Source organism: Haliotis rubra, unplaced genomic scaffold (genome assembly GCF_003918875.1).
Source record: "Haliotis rubra isolate DU_JTF1 unplaced genomic scaffold, ASM391887v1 Scf88, whole genome shotgun sequence".
Classification (NCBI taxonomy): Eukaryota; Metazoa; Mollusca; class Gastropoda; order Lepetellida; family Haliotidae; genus Haliotis; species Haliotis rubra.
This window is the reverse complement of record NW_025767612.1, coordinates 427,995-444,520: the sequence shown is the minus strand read 5'-3', so window position 1 is coordinate 444,520 and position 16,526 is coordinate 427,995. Positions and strand designations below refer to the sequence as shown.

The following is a 16,526-nucleotide window of genomic DNA, read 5'->3' as shown; positions in this document are numbered from 1 at the left end:
ATTGTAGGTTATATAGATGTTCATGTTCTAATGTAACTTTTATGCTAAACTCCAAGAACCTTAACATATAAATATTGCTATTTTCCTCCTTAATCCCGACTGCTTCTTGATCGTCATCATTCATCATCATCGTAGTTGTGGTATGGTACGCGTACCGTTAGAGACAAGACCGATTCGGAAGCCTAGTAGTTAAAGTGTTCGTCTGTCACGCCGAATGTCCGGATTCGATTCCCCTCGTGGGTACAATGTGAAAAGCCAGTGTTTGGTGACTCAGGACGTGGTATACGTTGACTATTACTAAAACATAGGTTAAAAACCTGCTCCCCCACTCACTCCTTCACTCACTCACTCACTGTGTTCCATGAACCCGAACACGACTTCCACCAAAAATGAACTTAAAAAACCCAATCCACCATATCATCATATACAAATCACATTGCCATACCATTATCAATATTTAATGCCTGATTGTTTTTACTTAACGGTGTCAGTAACGTTTCCTTATCTCTACCTGACCCCACACCTGGTCGCCCGTGACCCAGTGTACATGCGCCGAGGAAAGAATATGAAATTAATATCGTGCGAATATCCCCGCCCCTGTGTCAAGTTCTAATTAAGTCCCTCAGTATCGACACGCAAGGATTACACGGGCAGATAACGGTACTTCAAATAGCCCCACACCCGTAGCCGTCACAGTAACACGAAAAGTGTCTCAGAGGGTCACGGAGCCAATGAAGAACTGCCCCAATATCTTCAATCTCACAATCAGGATATAGGCCACGATACGACAATTGCCGATATAATTGACTGTAAATAAGTGAATGGCATAGTCTCAATGTCTCTTTGAGAGCATTATGACCCACCCTGCCCCAGCTGGTACATTTACTATACACATTATCACTGCCTGGGATACATTAGGGGTAATTACGTACCGCTCTCAGTAGTAACATATTGGATTTCCTGGTACTAAATAAGTAACGGTTTGATTGGAATTCCTTACAACTGGAGCTTCCTGTTCGACCAAGTGAAGCGAATTAGCACATTGCTGTTGAATGTGAGGGCATTCACCTACTTTCGCACCTGCTAATTGTACGTGAATGATGTTTGGTGTTAAATGGGCCGTATGTTTGTTGTTAGGGGTGTTATATAACATCGTCGCTTCACTGACTCACTTGTCTAATGGGTTTATTCATTTTCAAAGGTATACAAATATTCCGTATCAAATTTTGTATATTGCTTTTTCAATTGTAGAAGTATTTGATAACCCTTTTAGTTTCAATAAATATTTCTTACAGTGTTCTATATTTCAAACATTTACTAATTTCCATAAAACATAATTCAGATAAATAAAATGGCACGAGTATTGGAAACAGAAAAGGAAGCGGGTATGTACGACTAGACCCTAACATCTTGTACTCTGCTTGTCTCGCACTACGGATATCTCGATTTATGAGGACGAAGTTCCACTGTGTATGCACACACATATATTTAACAGTGGGATAGATTAATACTGTAATGTAGGATAAACAAAGTACGCATTGTGACTGTTAAATAGTAAGAGAAGTTGAGGAGTCTGTGTATGTGCGGTATGTGTTGAAGGTATATTCTGAAAAAAACTGTAATTTGGTACATGTCTGCACTTGAAGGTATATTCTGTGGAAATGTAAGCATAAATTGATATAGAAGAGTCCAGACAGTTGTGCTGGTGTGTGTGTGTGTGTGTGTGTGTGTGTGTGTGTGTGTGTTTGTGTCTGTCTGTGTTTCTTTGCGTGCCTGTACGTGCGTGCGTGTGTGCACCTACGTGTTCGTGTGCTGGTGTGTCAATGTGTATTACAGCGTGATTTTGAAGGTTTATTCTGTAGTAATGTGTTTTAGGTTTATTCTTATGACTTGGTTACATCATCACGATGCAATGTACATGCATTATTAATTATCTATGTACAAGAATATTCCAACAATGAGCAAAGAAGTCATTTCAACAAATCCTTAGACCCATAGAATAAACCGGTATCTTCCCATAAGACAGACCTCCCAAAAGACAGACCGCTTAAAACAACACATTTTATGGTTGGTTGCATAAGGCTTAATTAAGCTGTACCCTTGATAATAATGTACTCATTGAGTCTGTCTTGTGGGAGGTCTGTCTTTTGGGAGGGAACCAATAAACCATTCCTAAGTGAGATCAAGGACTCCAACTGGCCTGTCCAGCCTATATGGGACTCGACACAGCGACATCCGTCCACCACAGGGCAATATGATCAGTTTAAGTAACACACACTACATGACTTGATATCGTCTAACATACAAAACGATCCCCAGTCGGAACTGAGCGTTGAATAGTTGTAGTATCCGCAGCTGTTCTGTCCTAGCTTATACACAGTGAACATCAATGAACAATGGACAATGAAAATCGAATCCTAGAATTACAAGGATGGAACAGTTTTATATTCAATTAAATGAGACAAGTTATATGAAACACTTTTAAAAGGCTATTTATATTCGTTAGAAATGTACCAGACGTTAAAAAAGGTAAACAGACCACCTGGAGCCACAGCCGGCTTTCTGGTTTCCACTGTGACTAAAACACGATTAAACAATTGTGATGTTGTTATGCCCCAGATCCGATTATCCGGCTCAAAAGGTAAGAGAGTTATGGATTAGGGGCTGATTGTGTTAATCCATCCGTAAGAGGGTAAATCCTTCGAGGTACGGTGAGATGACCACCCCTGACCAGGGCAATACCCGGAAATACCCCTTTTACGTTTAAGCCCAAGTACCGTAGTACCTGTGATAAGTGATAGTATATTTCATCAACCAGAAATAATTTGTCTGTGAGTGACTGAGTATAGTCTTACGTCGCTTGTAGCAATATTCCAGCAATATCATGGCTAGGGATACAAGAAATGGGCTTCACCAATTATACCCATGTGGGGGATCGAACTCTGGGTCCCGTTCCTCAAAGCGATCGTAGCGCTACGACTGTCCTAAGTGTATGTTAAAGTATGGGAGTTACGATCACCTTAGCGCTACGATCGCTTTCAGGAACGGGGCCCTGGTCTTGGGAAGCAATTGTAACAATATGCACGACCGCCCCTGTCTATGACGGGTTGATCTGGCGATCAAAGAGCGGAGTTCCACTCCTCTAATAGGCAGAGTGTGTTGAAGTTATGAGCTGGCACTATTTGTGTAGCGTAATAGATAATGTACACAAACTGCTTATAACATACACATTCTCCGGTATAACTAGAAACATCTCAAAGTTCGATATTTAGTTTCGACACAGGGTAATGACTTAAAAAAGGACGATGAGATGATGGGAGACGAATCTAAATTAACTAGGTGATTAAGAACATGTCACGTGTTCATTGTATTCGGACGAGTTCAACATGAAATATATCTGGCTTTTAAAATAAACAAACGGATACCTGTTTCCGACGGGAATGAAACGCAATTGAAATAATTCCTTCTTAGTAAGTTTGAGGATAATTCAATAAGAACTCGTATTATAATAATGTAAACCTAAATATGTATCAGCAGCTTCCGCACCCCCCTTTATCGTTTTTCCTTCTTTTCATGTTGACTTAAAAATCCCTAAACCTGTAATAGAAATCCGTCGAGCCCAAATCTAGCTGTTGCCAATCACAGTAAGCCGATATTAGTGACAATAACTATTAATTTCATTTTATTAGGGATAAGTGGGTAAATTAGCCAATCCATAGTCAATACAAGAGATCACACTGTAGGTGATTCATTTGACGATTCTCTGACGTTCTGAAGATTTATTTTCGACTTGGAGATTACAGATAAATCGATGAAGAGCTCTCGAGTATATATCTGCAGCCATCGGATAAACTTTGATGTTTATAAGCCATTTGTCAGACTAACAAGGCTCTCTGGTAGCCCGCATTGACAGAGCGGAGCGTATATCTGGCACGAGGTGAGCAGAATATCGCTATGAATTACTTACAAGGTTGAACTTTAATGCGAGGAGAATATATCATTATTATGTGTCGTAGGTAGATAGTCTTTGATGTCCATGGATCGATGGATTGGCCATTAGAAGGCATGTTGTGTGGGTATAGAGGAGTTATTTCTTCATACCAGACAGAAGGTAATGACCTATGTTACTGTGCCAGTTATTGGTGGCTTTGTTACGGTTGATATGTTAAAAGCTTTACAGGTTGACTAACAAGTACACATTGCTAAGATGTAGATTAAACACTAAGATGGTGGTGAATACTTGGAAATATTTCTGGGTAGTTAACACGGGGTATACACAGTGCATGTGTGTGTGTGTGTGTGTGTACAGTCAGGTACCATGGAGTAGTGCAGCTAGTGGTAAGTATGGCGGCTGTGGTTCTGTAGTGTCTTGTCATCGCTAGAATTATGACATTGTGCCATTTAGTGACACTCTACATCCTTGTTATACTCATGTTTACCATTATACACGACCGTGTTCACCATTCATAACTTCAGGTCTGTGTTCATCTTTCTTATACGCCTTCACGACACTGTTCCTCTTTCTACATATTTCATTTATCGTTTCATATATACTTCATATATATTTCAGTTATCATATTTCATATATATTTCAGTTATCATATTTCATATATATACCTTCACAATTGTGTTCATCTTTTTTATACGCCTTCACGACACTGTTCCTCTTTCTACATATTTCATTTATCGTTTCATATATACTTCATATATATTTCAGTTATCATATTTCATATATATACCTTCACAATTGTGTTCATCTTTTTTATACGCCTTCACGACACTGTTCCTCTTTCTACATATTTCATTTATAGTTTCATATATACTTCATATATATTTCAGTTATCATATTTCATATAATTCACTTTCTTGACTGGCGGTGTTCATATTTCATATAATACCTTCTTGACTGTGTTCATATTTCATATATACTGTGAATAAAAAGTTAAGCCCCACCCAGTATATTTTGCCAATATAGGTTGTCTCATAGGAAATTTTTCAGAAAAAACAACTATCATAATTTGGTTTAGTACTTTTAGTTTAAAAACAAAACCATTATGTGGAAATTATCTTTTACTTTAAACAGGATGTATGCGCTCTTGGAAAACATGCATTTTGTTTTCCTCCAAAACGTTACCTTCTTTTGAAAAGTGAAAATCAGGAATGACTGTTATATGGTCACATGATTGTCATTTTTGACAAGTGAAACCTACGTTTAATACTGTTGTATGAGCAGAATATGAATAGTTATTTTGCTTTAAAAAGCAGTGCTATCATATCTTTAACAATATTTCCTTTAATTGTACATGCAAATGTTTATGATATCCCTAAATCAGTTACCAGATGAACTTTCTCTAAATATGGATTGGTCTTCCCAATTTTATTAGCCTAACATTTCCACAGCTTCACATCTTAGTTTTGAAATAGGCTGGCGCTTAACTTTTTATTCTCGGTATATAAACCTTCTTGACAGTGTTCATTTTTCTTATATATATATTTATATATATAAATATATTCACGTCTGTGTTCATCTTTCCTATATATGCCTTCTTGACAATGTTCATTTTTCTTACATATATATACTTGATGGGAGTGTTCATATTTCATATATATACCTTCACAGCAGTGTTCAAATTTCGTCTATATATACCTTCTTGACAGTGTTCCTATTTCATATATATACTTTCACGTCGGTGTTCCAATTTCATATATATATATACCTTCATGACAGTGTTCGTCTTTCATATATATACCTTCTTGACAGTCTTCATGTTTCATATATGTACCATTTTGACAGTGTTCATGTTTCATATATATACCTTCTTGACGGTGTTCGTATTTCATGTATATACCTTCTTGACAGTGTTCCCATTTCATATAATACCTTCTTGACAGTGTTCCTATTTCATATATATATATACCTTTTGGACAGTGTTCATGTTTCATATATATACCATTTTGACAGTGTTCATGTTTCATATATATACCTTTTGGACAGTGTTCATATTTCATATATATATATATATATATATATATACACCTTCTTGGCAGTGTTCCCATTTCATATGTATACCTTCTTGACAGTGTTCATATTTCATAGATATATATATACACCTTTTTGACAGTGTTCATATTTCATATATACTCTCCCAAAAAAGAAACGCATCATGAAAAGAGCAATTTCATGTAGCAATGAATTAAAACGTGATTCATTTTACAAAAGGTTTTGCTCTGTTTATGAGTCCTATGGTGTTTATGTTTTGAAACATCACAACAAAATGCACCATCCGTAAAATACCCCTATTTAACAGCATGATTTTCAATTTCGGCGTGTAGTGTCACAGAATACACAATTCACATGCAATGCACGTGAAAGTTGGGGATCAGATAGTCTCAATGATGAGTATAAAAGATTGATCGCTGTCTGTCGATTATTCACTGTATTTGGAATATTGTTGACGAACGCAAAATGCCACGTCTAAGTGAAGCCAACAGTCATGTCGCCATTGGTTTGCTTGAAGCTGGCCAGTCTCAACGTGCAGTTGCCCGACGCATGAATGTTCACCAAAGCACCATTTCACGGCTCTGGGAGAGATATCGCCTGCAGAATGCGGTAGCAGATGCCACTCGTAGTGGGCGACCTCGAGCGACCACTGCGGCGCAGGATCACTACATCACGTGCGTCATCAAACAGCTACGGCGACCAGTACCGCTCGACAAATACCCGGATTGAGGAGGCTTTCTGCACAGACCGTCAGGAAAAGGTTGAGAGAGGCTGGTTTACGTGCCAGAAGACCTTATTTTGGCCCTGTGCTTCGACAACAACATCGTCGACATCGAGTTCAATGGTGCACCAATGTTCAGGCCTGGAACCTACCGAATTGGCGTAGAATCTGGTTCAGTGATGAATCACGATTTCTATTGGAACGACGCGATGGAAGAATGCGGGTGTACAGACGTCGACGTGAACGTTTCGCCGACGCTTGCGTTCCCCAGGTGGGGACAGATTGGGAGAGTATATATACCTTCTTGGCAGTCTTCATATATATACCTTCATGACAGTCTTCATATTTCATGTTTATACTTTCTTAACTGTCTTCATATTTCATGCATATACCATTTTGACAGTGTTCCTATTTCATATAATACCTTCATGACAGTGATCCTATTTCATATATATACCTTCTTGGCAGTCTTCATATTTCATGTATATACCTTCTTGACAGTCTTCCTATTTCATATATATATACCTTCTTGACAGTGTTCCTATTTCATATATATACCTTCCTTGACAGTGTTCCTATTTCATATATATACCTTCTTGACAGTCTTCCTATTTCATATATATACCTTCATGAGAGTGTTCCTATTTCATATATATACCTTCTTGACAGTGTTCCTATTTCATATATATACCTTCCTTGACAGTGTTCCTATTTCATATATATACCTTCTTGACAGTGTTCCTATTTCATATATATACCTTCTTGACAGTGTTCCTATTTCATATAATTCCTTCTTGAAAGTGTTCCTATTTCATATATATATATATATATATATATATATATATATATACATACATATACCTTCTTGACAGTGTTCCTATTTCATATATATACCTTCTTTACAGTCTTCCTATTTCATATATATACCTTCATGAGAGTATTCCTATTTCATATAATTCCTTCTTGAAAGTGTTCCTATTTCATATATATACCTTCTTGACAGTGTTCCTATTTCATATATATACATACCTTCTTGACAGTCTTCCTATTTCATATATATACCTTCTTTACAGTCTTCATATTTCATATATATACCTTCATGAGAGTATTCCTATTTCATATATATACCTTCTTGACAGTGTTCATATTTCATATATATACCTTCTTGACAGTGTTCCTATTTCATGTATATACCTTCAGTGTTCCTAGTTCATTATATACCTATTTCATATTTCATATATACCTTCTTGACAGTGTTCATATTTCATATATATATACCTTCTTGATAGTCTTCATCTTTCATATATATACCTTTTTGACAGTGTTCATGTTTCATATATATACCTTCACGGCAGTGTTCATTGTTCTTATATATGCTTCCAAGAAACTCTTTATACTTCCATGGCAGTGTTCAGTTTTCCTTTACACACTTCTATTTTCGTTGTGGGACAAAAGTGAAGTCCTAGAAACTCTCAGGAGTCAAGCTGCCCAACACGGTCACCCATCCAAGGACCAACGTTGCTTAACGTCAACTGGTTTGTGACCTTGGCTCTATGCTCTAGGAATTCATTTAACTTATGCATACTAGTAATATATAAGATCTGTAATGGCAGCAATGGCATTTAAATATGACTTTCTATATGATCCTTAGTCTAAGCATGAGTTGCGCCATTGATGACCACATGTCTAAGCGTGAGTTGCGCCATTGATGACCACATATCTAAGCATGAGTTGCGCCATTGATGACCACATGTCTAAGCATGAGTTGCGCCATTGATGACCACATATCTAAGCATGAGTTGCGCCATTGATGACCACATATCTAAGCATGAGTTGCGCCATTGATGACCACATATCTAAGCATGAGTTGCGCCATTGATGACCACATATCTAAGCATGAGTAGCCCCATTGATGACCACATATTCTAAGCATGAGTTGCGCCATAGATGACCACATGTCTCAACATGAGTTGCGCCATTGATGACCACATATTCTAAGCATGAGTTGCACCATTGATGACCACATGTCTCCACATGAGTAGCCCCATTGATGACCACATATTCTAAGCATGAGTTGCGCCATTGATGACCACATGTCTCAACATGAGTTGCGCCATTGATGACCACATATTCTAAGCATGAGTTGCGCCATTGATGACCACATGTCTCAACATGAGTTGCGCCATTGATGACCACATATTCTAAGCATGAGTTGCGTCATTGATGACCACATGTCTCAACATGAGTTGCGCCATTGATGACCACATATCTAAGCATGAGTTGCGCCACTGATGACCACATATCTAAGCATGAGTTGCGCCATTGATGACCACATATCTAAGCATGAGTAGCCCCATTGAAAACCACATATTCTAAGCATGGAGTTGCGCCATTGATGACCACATATCTAAGCATGAGTTGCGCCATAGATGACCACATGTCTCAACATGAGTTGCGCCATTGATGACCACATGTCTAAGCATGAGTTGCGCCATTGATGACCACATATTCTAAGCATGAGTTGCACCATTGATGACCACATATTCTAAGCATGAGTTGCACCATTGATGACCACATGTCTAAGCATGAGTTGCGCCATTGATGACCACATATCTAAGCATGAGTTGCGCCATTGATGACCACATATCTAAGCATGAGTTGCGCCATTGATGACCACATATCTAAGCATGAGTTGCGCCATTGATGACCACATATCTAAGCATGAGTTGCGCCATTGATGACCACATATCTAAGCATGAGTTGCGCCATTGATGACCACATATCTACCTGGCATGAGTTGCTTGATGACCATGAGTTGCACATATGACCACATATTCTAAGCATGAGTTGCGCCATTGATGACCACATATCTAAGCATGAGTTGCGCCATTGATGACCACATATCTAAGCATGAGTTGCGCCATTGATGACCACATATCTAAGCATGAGTTGCGCCATTGATGACCACATGTCTAAGCATGAGTTGCGCCATTGATGACCACATATCTATAAGCATGAGTTGCGCCATTGATGACCACATGTCTAAGCATGAGTTGCGCCATTGATGACCACATATCTGAGTTGCCCTATGGATGTAGCGGTACTACCCCTGTGTGAGGGACCCTGAAATCCAGTACCACGGGCGAAACATATACTTCGTGTTTGTCTGTATATCAGCACATCATTAGCCACAGAGACATGTTATTTCGTCTAATAACGGTCACAGTGTCTCCAACGGCGATACAGGGTCATGTTTTCGTCCCGGGTCAGGAGCCCAAGCACGGAACCTTTGTTCTTTTGATCCAGCTTGTTGAAGAGAGGTCCTCCAGACATTTATTCCTTGTAATAAGCAATTATATACATATTCAGTGTCACCTATTCAATTGCTACAGTCTATTAGTGATAATATCTGAGTTGTAGTTACAGATTAGCCTGCCAAGTCGGTCGTTTATTTCAACCTCGACACATATCTGTCCCGATAATGATCGTATATACAGATTAGCGAGTAATGGGGGTTTTGAGACTACAGTTAACGCAATCGGTGGTATCGATCGCTATAGTAATAGCCTGTTGGACGTATACAAGTAAGACAATATACATCAATGTTGTCAGTGAATCAAATCAACGGCACAGTACCCAGGGTGGGGGTCGAGATGGGAGTGAGAGAACAAAAGAGGGGTTAGAGAAAAGAAGGACAGAGACAGAAGACAGAAGATACTTCGTTAACTCTCTATCGTGACCCCTAGCTATCCACTGAACCTAGCAAAAGCGGGCGTCCTGACTGAACTGAAGTTTTGAAGAGCAAGGTTCCATGGTAATAATAGTGGAGCTTTAGCTCTGAAATATACCCTGAAGTGACGACAGGGCGGTTGTGATGTATGGGTTAGAGGTGATGGTGGTGACGGTGTTCAGTGTGAACAGATGGAAAGAAGGTAAAACGGAGGGAACGGATAAGTGCAGATGGACAGTATGAGCAGAAAGAGCGGAGGAATGATTGAGATTCAGGAAGGCACAAAGCAACGGTAAAATCTGTCCGTAAACGTTCGTAAAATATGTAATCAAGTTGAGGAATACTTACTGGATTATAATATTATCTCTGTAATGCCAGATGATGATGATGATGATGATGATGGTGTGATTGTGTTGGTGATGGGGTGATGATGATGATGACGACGTTGGTGGTGGTGATAGTAGTGGTGGTGATGATGATGGTGGTGATGATGATGATGATGATGGTGATGATGATGATGATGATGATGATGATGGAAAGAGAGGGAAGGAAAAACCTTGCGATGTCTCGACACAACAAGATACAATATACAGTATTGTTGTAACATATGCATTGACATATGTAAACCCTAAGAACATACTATTTGAAATCTTCTGAATTTTAGCATAATATAATCGAGGTACATGCACGTACAAGTCCCTCTGTAATCACTATTTCATGAATCAAACAAGAATGTTCACAAAATAAACGACCCATTACGATCAGTAAAGTAGTGAAGTTAAAACTTCTCTTGACGAAATAATTCCACTAAAATCCTATTAAACATTTGAACCTCTTTGACCTGCTAAAGCTCACATCACAAGCTCGATCGAATCTCTACACCATACCATGACCCACCCGTCTTTTTACGCAGTCAATTAAACCGAGGCCTCGGGTCCGGATTACGTTCATTGGGACTCTGTATACTACCTTAATAAGGTTTTTATGCTAATTCTAGATTTAGAGTACGTTATCCCTCGAGCTTTTAAGAATATTATTCAGGCGCATGAGGGCTGTGTACCGTTGTGTTAAGTGTAGAAATAACGGCTTACAGCTGACTGGAGCCTCAGCTCTTCTACACTGTACGTTCATACTGTTCGAGTTGCAAAACGGAATGCTGTGAGGTAAATCTGCTACGTGTGTAACGTGTTTCATGTGATAAAGAACAAAGATGTAATGTATGATATTTACTGTTAGATATTTTACCATTTTAATCGATTAATATTCAAAATGTATTGAGATATCTGAGATATTTGATTTGGGGCAATATTCAACATTTTGAATTTTAGGTTTTAGAATGGAACCATAGGAGAGAAAATTGTTTTCAAATTTATTGGCTTTATCTGTAACTGTTTGTGTTCATTACACGTTTGTGCCGTATGATGGCTGACAACATATAGGCTTCGCGTTGTATACCAGTGTGTATCACTGGGGCGAGAGGCAATGTGACGGCGAGGCCACTAACGCCAAATTACGTTAGTAACAAGTTACACGAAACTCGAAAATACTCATTACTATGGAATCCTGGAAGGGACATTGTCGCATTGTCGCGTTGTCGCCCTCTCAAAAACAAGCAAAATGAGGCAAAATTAACCAAAGCGCGACAATGCGACATATTTTGACCTTGAAAATTGTCGCTATGTCGCATTGTCGCCCTTTGGAGGAATAGAAAAATATTCAAAACGCGACATGCGACATTACGACAAATGGCCGAAATGTCGCGTTGTCGCATTGTCGCGCTTTGGTTAAGTTTGCCTCATTTTGCTTGTTTTTGAGAGGGCGACAACGCGACAATGCGACAATGTCCCTTCCAGGATCCCATACAGTACCTTTTTAACACGTGTTATATTTGGGATTACACAAAAGTACAGATTCTAGTACTTTTGATTGGGTGAGTCCCATCCGGGATTCGAACGCACACTCTGGACGGGACTCAACATAACAAAACTACTATAGAATCTGTACTTTACTGAGAAAGTGTAGTCCCAAATATAACACGTTTTACGTTCGACCACTTTTTAAATTTTATTGTGTATTCATAATTACCTTTTTTGTTAATCACGCAAACAAACCTAGTGAAATCTTTAATCAGACTGCGGTAGTCACTTAGTGCGTGTCATTGAACCATGTGTTCGTTATTGTGAAAGTTTAACTAATCTTACATTAGGTGAATTATAAATGTTGCAATTGTGAATTTTCTATTTCCGTCTGTGCCAAGGCGAAATTCTTGAATATGTTATCATAGGAATTATTGAACTAACAACTAAGGAGACTGCAGTATTTCAGTAACGTCTGTGGCGTGCGTCAACTTCAAGTTGTGTGTTGGCACGGCGCTCATACTGTTACCCTCGGACTCGGACTGCGAATAGAACGGATTTTCGTGACGTATCCAGAGATACTGTTTGCAAAACTGTTATATAGGTTATGTCATAAATAAGGAATCAGATTTATATATCTTATAAAAAACATTAATTAGAATTCATCTTGGAAGTTTAGATCAGATTTGGAATATGTTTTGTGTTTGAACGTTATGATAGCCTAGCTTATATTGTGTTCGCTCGTCGTACAAATCGCAGTAACGGTTAGAAATATTATAATTTATTTATTTATTTATTTATTTATTTATTTATTTATTTATTTATTTATTTATTTATTATTCATTCATGTTCATTTCATTCATTCATTCATTCATTCATTTATTTATTTATCTGTCTGTTTGTCTGTCTATCCATTCATTTATTACTAAAAGTCACGTATATTCATTCATTCAATCATTTTATTTATTTATTTATGTATTTATCGTTACTATCGTCGTCGTCGTCGTTATCAGTATCATAATCTCCACTTTCTTGTATCGCAGCTGGCAGACAGGGACAGAGATGCCGATACGATGGACGTCGACAGGGGAACGCTTCATTCAAGCGGACAGGAAGAACCGGGTTGAGAGGGCAAGACTCGACCTTCAACTCAAGATCTATGAGCGAGAGAGGCTGCGGAATTGGGGCTTGCAGGAGCGGGAGAAGAAGTTCCTTTACGCCAACATAGAGTCGGTGAGAAGGACCTCTGGTAGCAGCAACATGGGCATGGCCCCCGCAGGCCCCAAGGACAACTCGTATGAGAAGTCCATGCACAGTCGTAGTGCCATCAGACTGAGCGAGAAGAGGCTGATGGAGTGGAGGCTGTGTGAGAAGCAGCTGCAGAGGTTCCTCAAGCAGAAAGCCGTGGCCGCAGACGACACACTTCTCGACTCGCGCCTGATGTCAAGCAGAAGCGCGTGGGAGGAAGAAGGGAAGAAGCCTGTGTCTGCTAAGGAAAGACATGGCGGGAAGGTCGAGAAGGAAAGGGCCGAGGTTCAACAGAGGGTAAGCGCTTTCCTACACAGTGGCATGCACGTTGTGGACGGTTCACCAAATATGGATGGGAAATCCCAGAGTGAAGCTAAACATGAAGTTAAAAGAGGTAGCAAGGATGGTAGACAGAGACATCATAGTGAGCACGTGATACGTCCTCATACAGCTTTCGATAAGACTACTCCTGCTGTGAAACAAACACCGCGACCCCAGTCGGCCTGTGTTGACAACTCGTCGCGAAAAAACCAGTTCTTGATAACGAAGGGGGACGTGTATATGAACAGTGGGATGCAGTTTACTAAAATCTCAGGATCAGGACCAGATACTCCAGCAGCTAAGGTGAATAACTTTGTCCACAATTTGAGTCGGTCCCACTCACCTGTGTCATCAGACTCTGAACCCGACCAGGATGTGTTCCATGACGACACAGACACACGGTGCAGCAGGCCGCCCCGAGACACAGACGCTTTGTCAGAGACATCTAGAAGCACACTGTCCGACAAGTCACCAAAGAGACTCACAAAACATGTATCTATACCCAGCATTCTCGATCAGTTGACAGAGGAAGAGTTCTCTCCCCCTTCCCATTCAACGACTAGACAGTTACCTCATAGTGCTAAGTCTTCAAAAGGCAGCTTGTATCATATACCTAGATCCGGTCACTCTTCTAAGAGAAGGGAGAGCATTCAGACTTCTACAGTGTTAGAGATTAGTGATGAAGAAGACAATGAGGATAGGCCGGATATGACGTCAACAAGGAGTAGCCGGAAACAGGACTTAGACCAGACGCACGTGTACGATGCGCACAAGGCCGAGTCGGCAGTGAAGAGTGCTATGGTGTTTTCCAAAAGTTCTCGAAAGAAGGCCCTCGAATACCTCATCAATCAAAACAGCCCTGATAAAAAGGGAGGTCTTAAGACAGGAGAGACTGCAGAGCATGAAGTCACGCTCCGCCATGTTGTCCTGCATGGCTAGGGGATTCAACATTATCTAGTGTGGCGTCTTGATGTGGAAATGTACCTGTGTTAAAACCAGCCACGTACTTACAATCACTAAATAGAATACCAACAAGATTCATAACGTTTTTGTTAGAAAAAAACCCCAAACTTTCCGGCACGACATTAGAGTTATGCATTACCTAAGGCAGTGGAAAGATATCTGTGCCATTCTTCATAATGTTTCCATTTTCGACCATTAGTGTGTAAAATGTCCTGAACATTTATCACATGAGAACGTGATAATGACTGACTGTTTGATTTTTCATTATTATACAGTTACCTAAAAAGAAATTTAAAGAAAACAAAGAGTTTGTGCGGCTATGAGTTATTTGTTCCAAAGTTGGTTGGTTGGTTTGTTGTTTAACGCCGCAAGCTACGTCACCGTTTGCACCTGCACCTTCCAGGAACTGCTCTTGTACGTTCCATTATCGATGCCAATATCTGTAGTTGTTATTGCTTGTTTGTTGTTAAACGCTGCACTCAGCAATATTACAGCTATATGGCGGCGGTCTGTAAATAATCGAATCTGGACCAGTCAACCCAGTGATTAACAGCATGAGCATAAATCCATGCATTTGGGATACGATGACATGTGTCAACCAAGTCAGCGAGCCTGATCATCCGATCCCGTTAGTCGCTTCTTACGACAAGCATTGGTTACTGACGACCAATTCTAACCCGGGTCTTCAAGGGTCTGTTCCAAAGAAATCAGGACCAACCAGTTTTATACCAACTACAGATTGTTTTATTTGTCTTGTGTATAATAGAAATTCATGTTGTGCGCTCTTCTTGGTACTAGAACTGGCGACGAAGTGAGCGTAGTATATTAGTTCTATCACTGCAGTGATCGGGCCTGGAGCAGGCAAACCAAACCCTGTAGCTGTTGGCGTCGAACCTGTAACGTGGTACCACGGTTACATGGTCAGTAGATTCGGTCGCTATATGAATGACCCTTGTTCGGTTTTGGTGATTGTTGCCCGTTGACTTGGTTGACACATGTCATCGAATCCCAGTTGCGTAGATCAATGCTCATGATGCTGATCACTGGATTGTTGGGTCCAGACTCGATTATTTGCAGACCGCCACCATATAGCTGGAATAGCGGCGATAAACAAAAAAAACAACACACCAAATTACGATTGTAATGACCTGTATTGTATACTTAATGAAAAATATGAATATCATCCAAACTAAAAACACAGGGTGAGATGAACGAATATGGCAGTCGGATCATTCTTAACAATAACAACATAGAATTTATGTTACCGCATTTATTCTCCTCTAGCCAGGAATGTCCAAATAAGTAAAACGTCTTCTGTTGAACCAAGTCGAAAATTCGAAGCGGCTATAAAATAACTTTTGAGATCGTGTTCCTGAGATAAGCTGGTGACCAGGTACAGATGGTCATTTGTCACAGCCATAATCGAGTTGTGTTGTTGTCGCTTCCAAAAGAATATGTTCTGTGGTATTTATAATTTAAATACAAAATTGGACGCACGTGTAGTCATAGGAATCTTGGTACCTTCTGAAAGTTAGTGGATCAGGGGAGATAACTCCTATGACCTTAAATCTACACGCAATCTGGGTATCTGAACGTCATATAGAGAACGTTCTTCTTTTATGTAGACCATCTGAAACCATTTGATGCGCAAAAATAACATTAGTTTCCTGTCGCATTTAATAATGT

At 39.6% G+C, this 16,526-nt stretch overlaps 1 protein-coding gene across 1 annotated transcript; it reads left to right on the top strand.

Annotated features, from left to right (window-relative positions):
* The first annotated feature begins 4,277 nt into the window (after positions 1 to 4,277).
* Positions 4,278 to 15,147, top strand: LOC124263406. Its single transcript, XM_046698023.1, has 2 exons — positions 4,278 to 4,338; positions 13,352 to 15,147. The coding sequence occupies exon 2, from the start codon at positions 13,371 to 13,373 to the stop codon at positions 14,814 to 14,816; it is 1,446 nt and encodes a 481-aa protein (XP_046553979.1). The 5' UTR covers positions 4,278 to 4,338; positions 13,352 to 13,370; the 3' UTR covers positions 14,817 to 15,147.
* Positions 15,148 to 16,526: the final 1,379 nt, after the last annotated feature.

Bases quoted from the DNA above. Each gene is read 5' to 3' on its own strand.
- LOC124263406 (XM_046698023.1), top strand. From the start codon at position 13,371: ATGCCGATACGATGGACGTCGACAGGGGAACGCTTCATTCAAGCGGAC.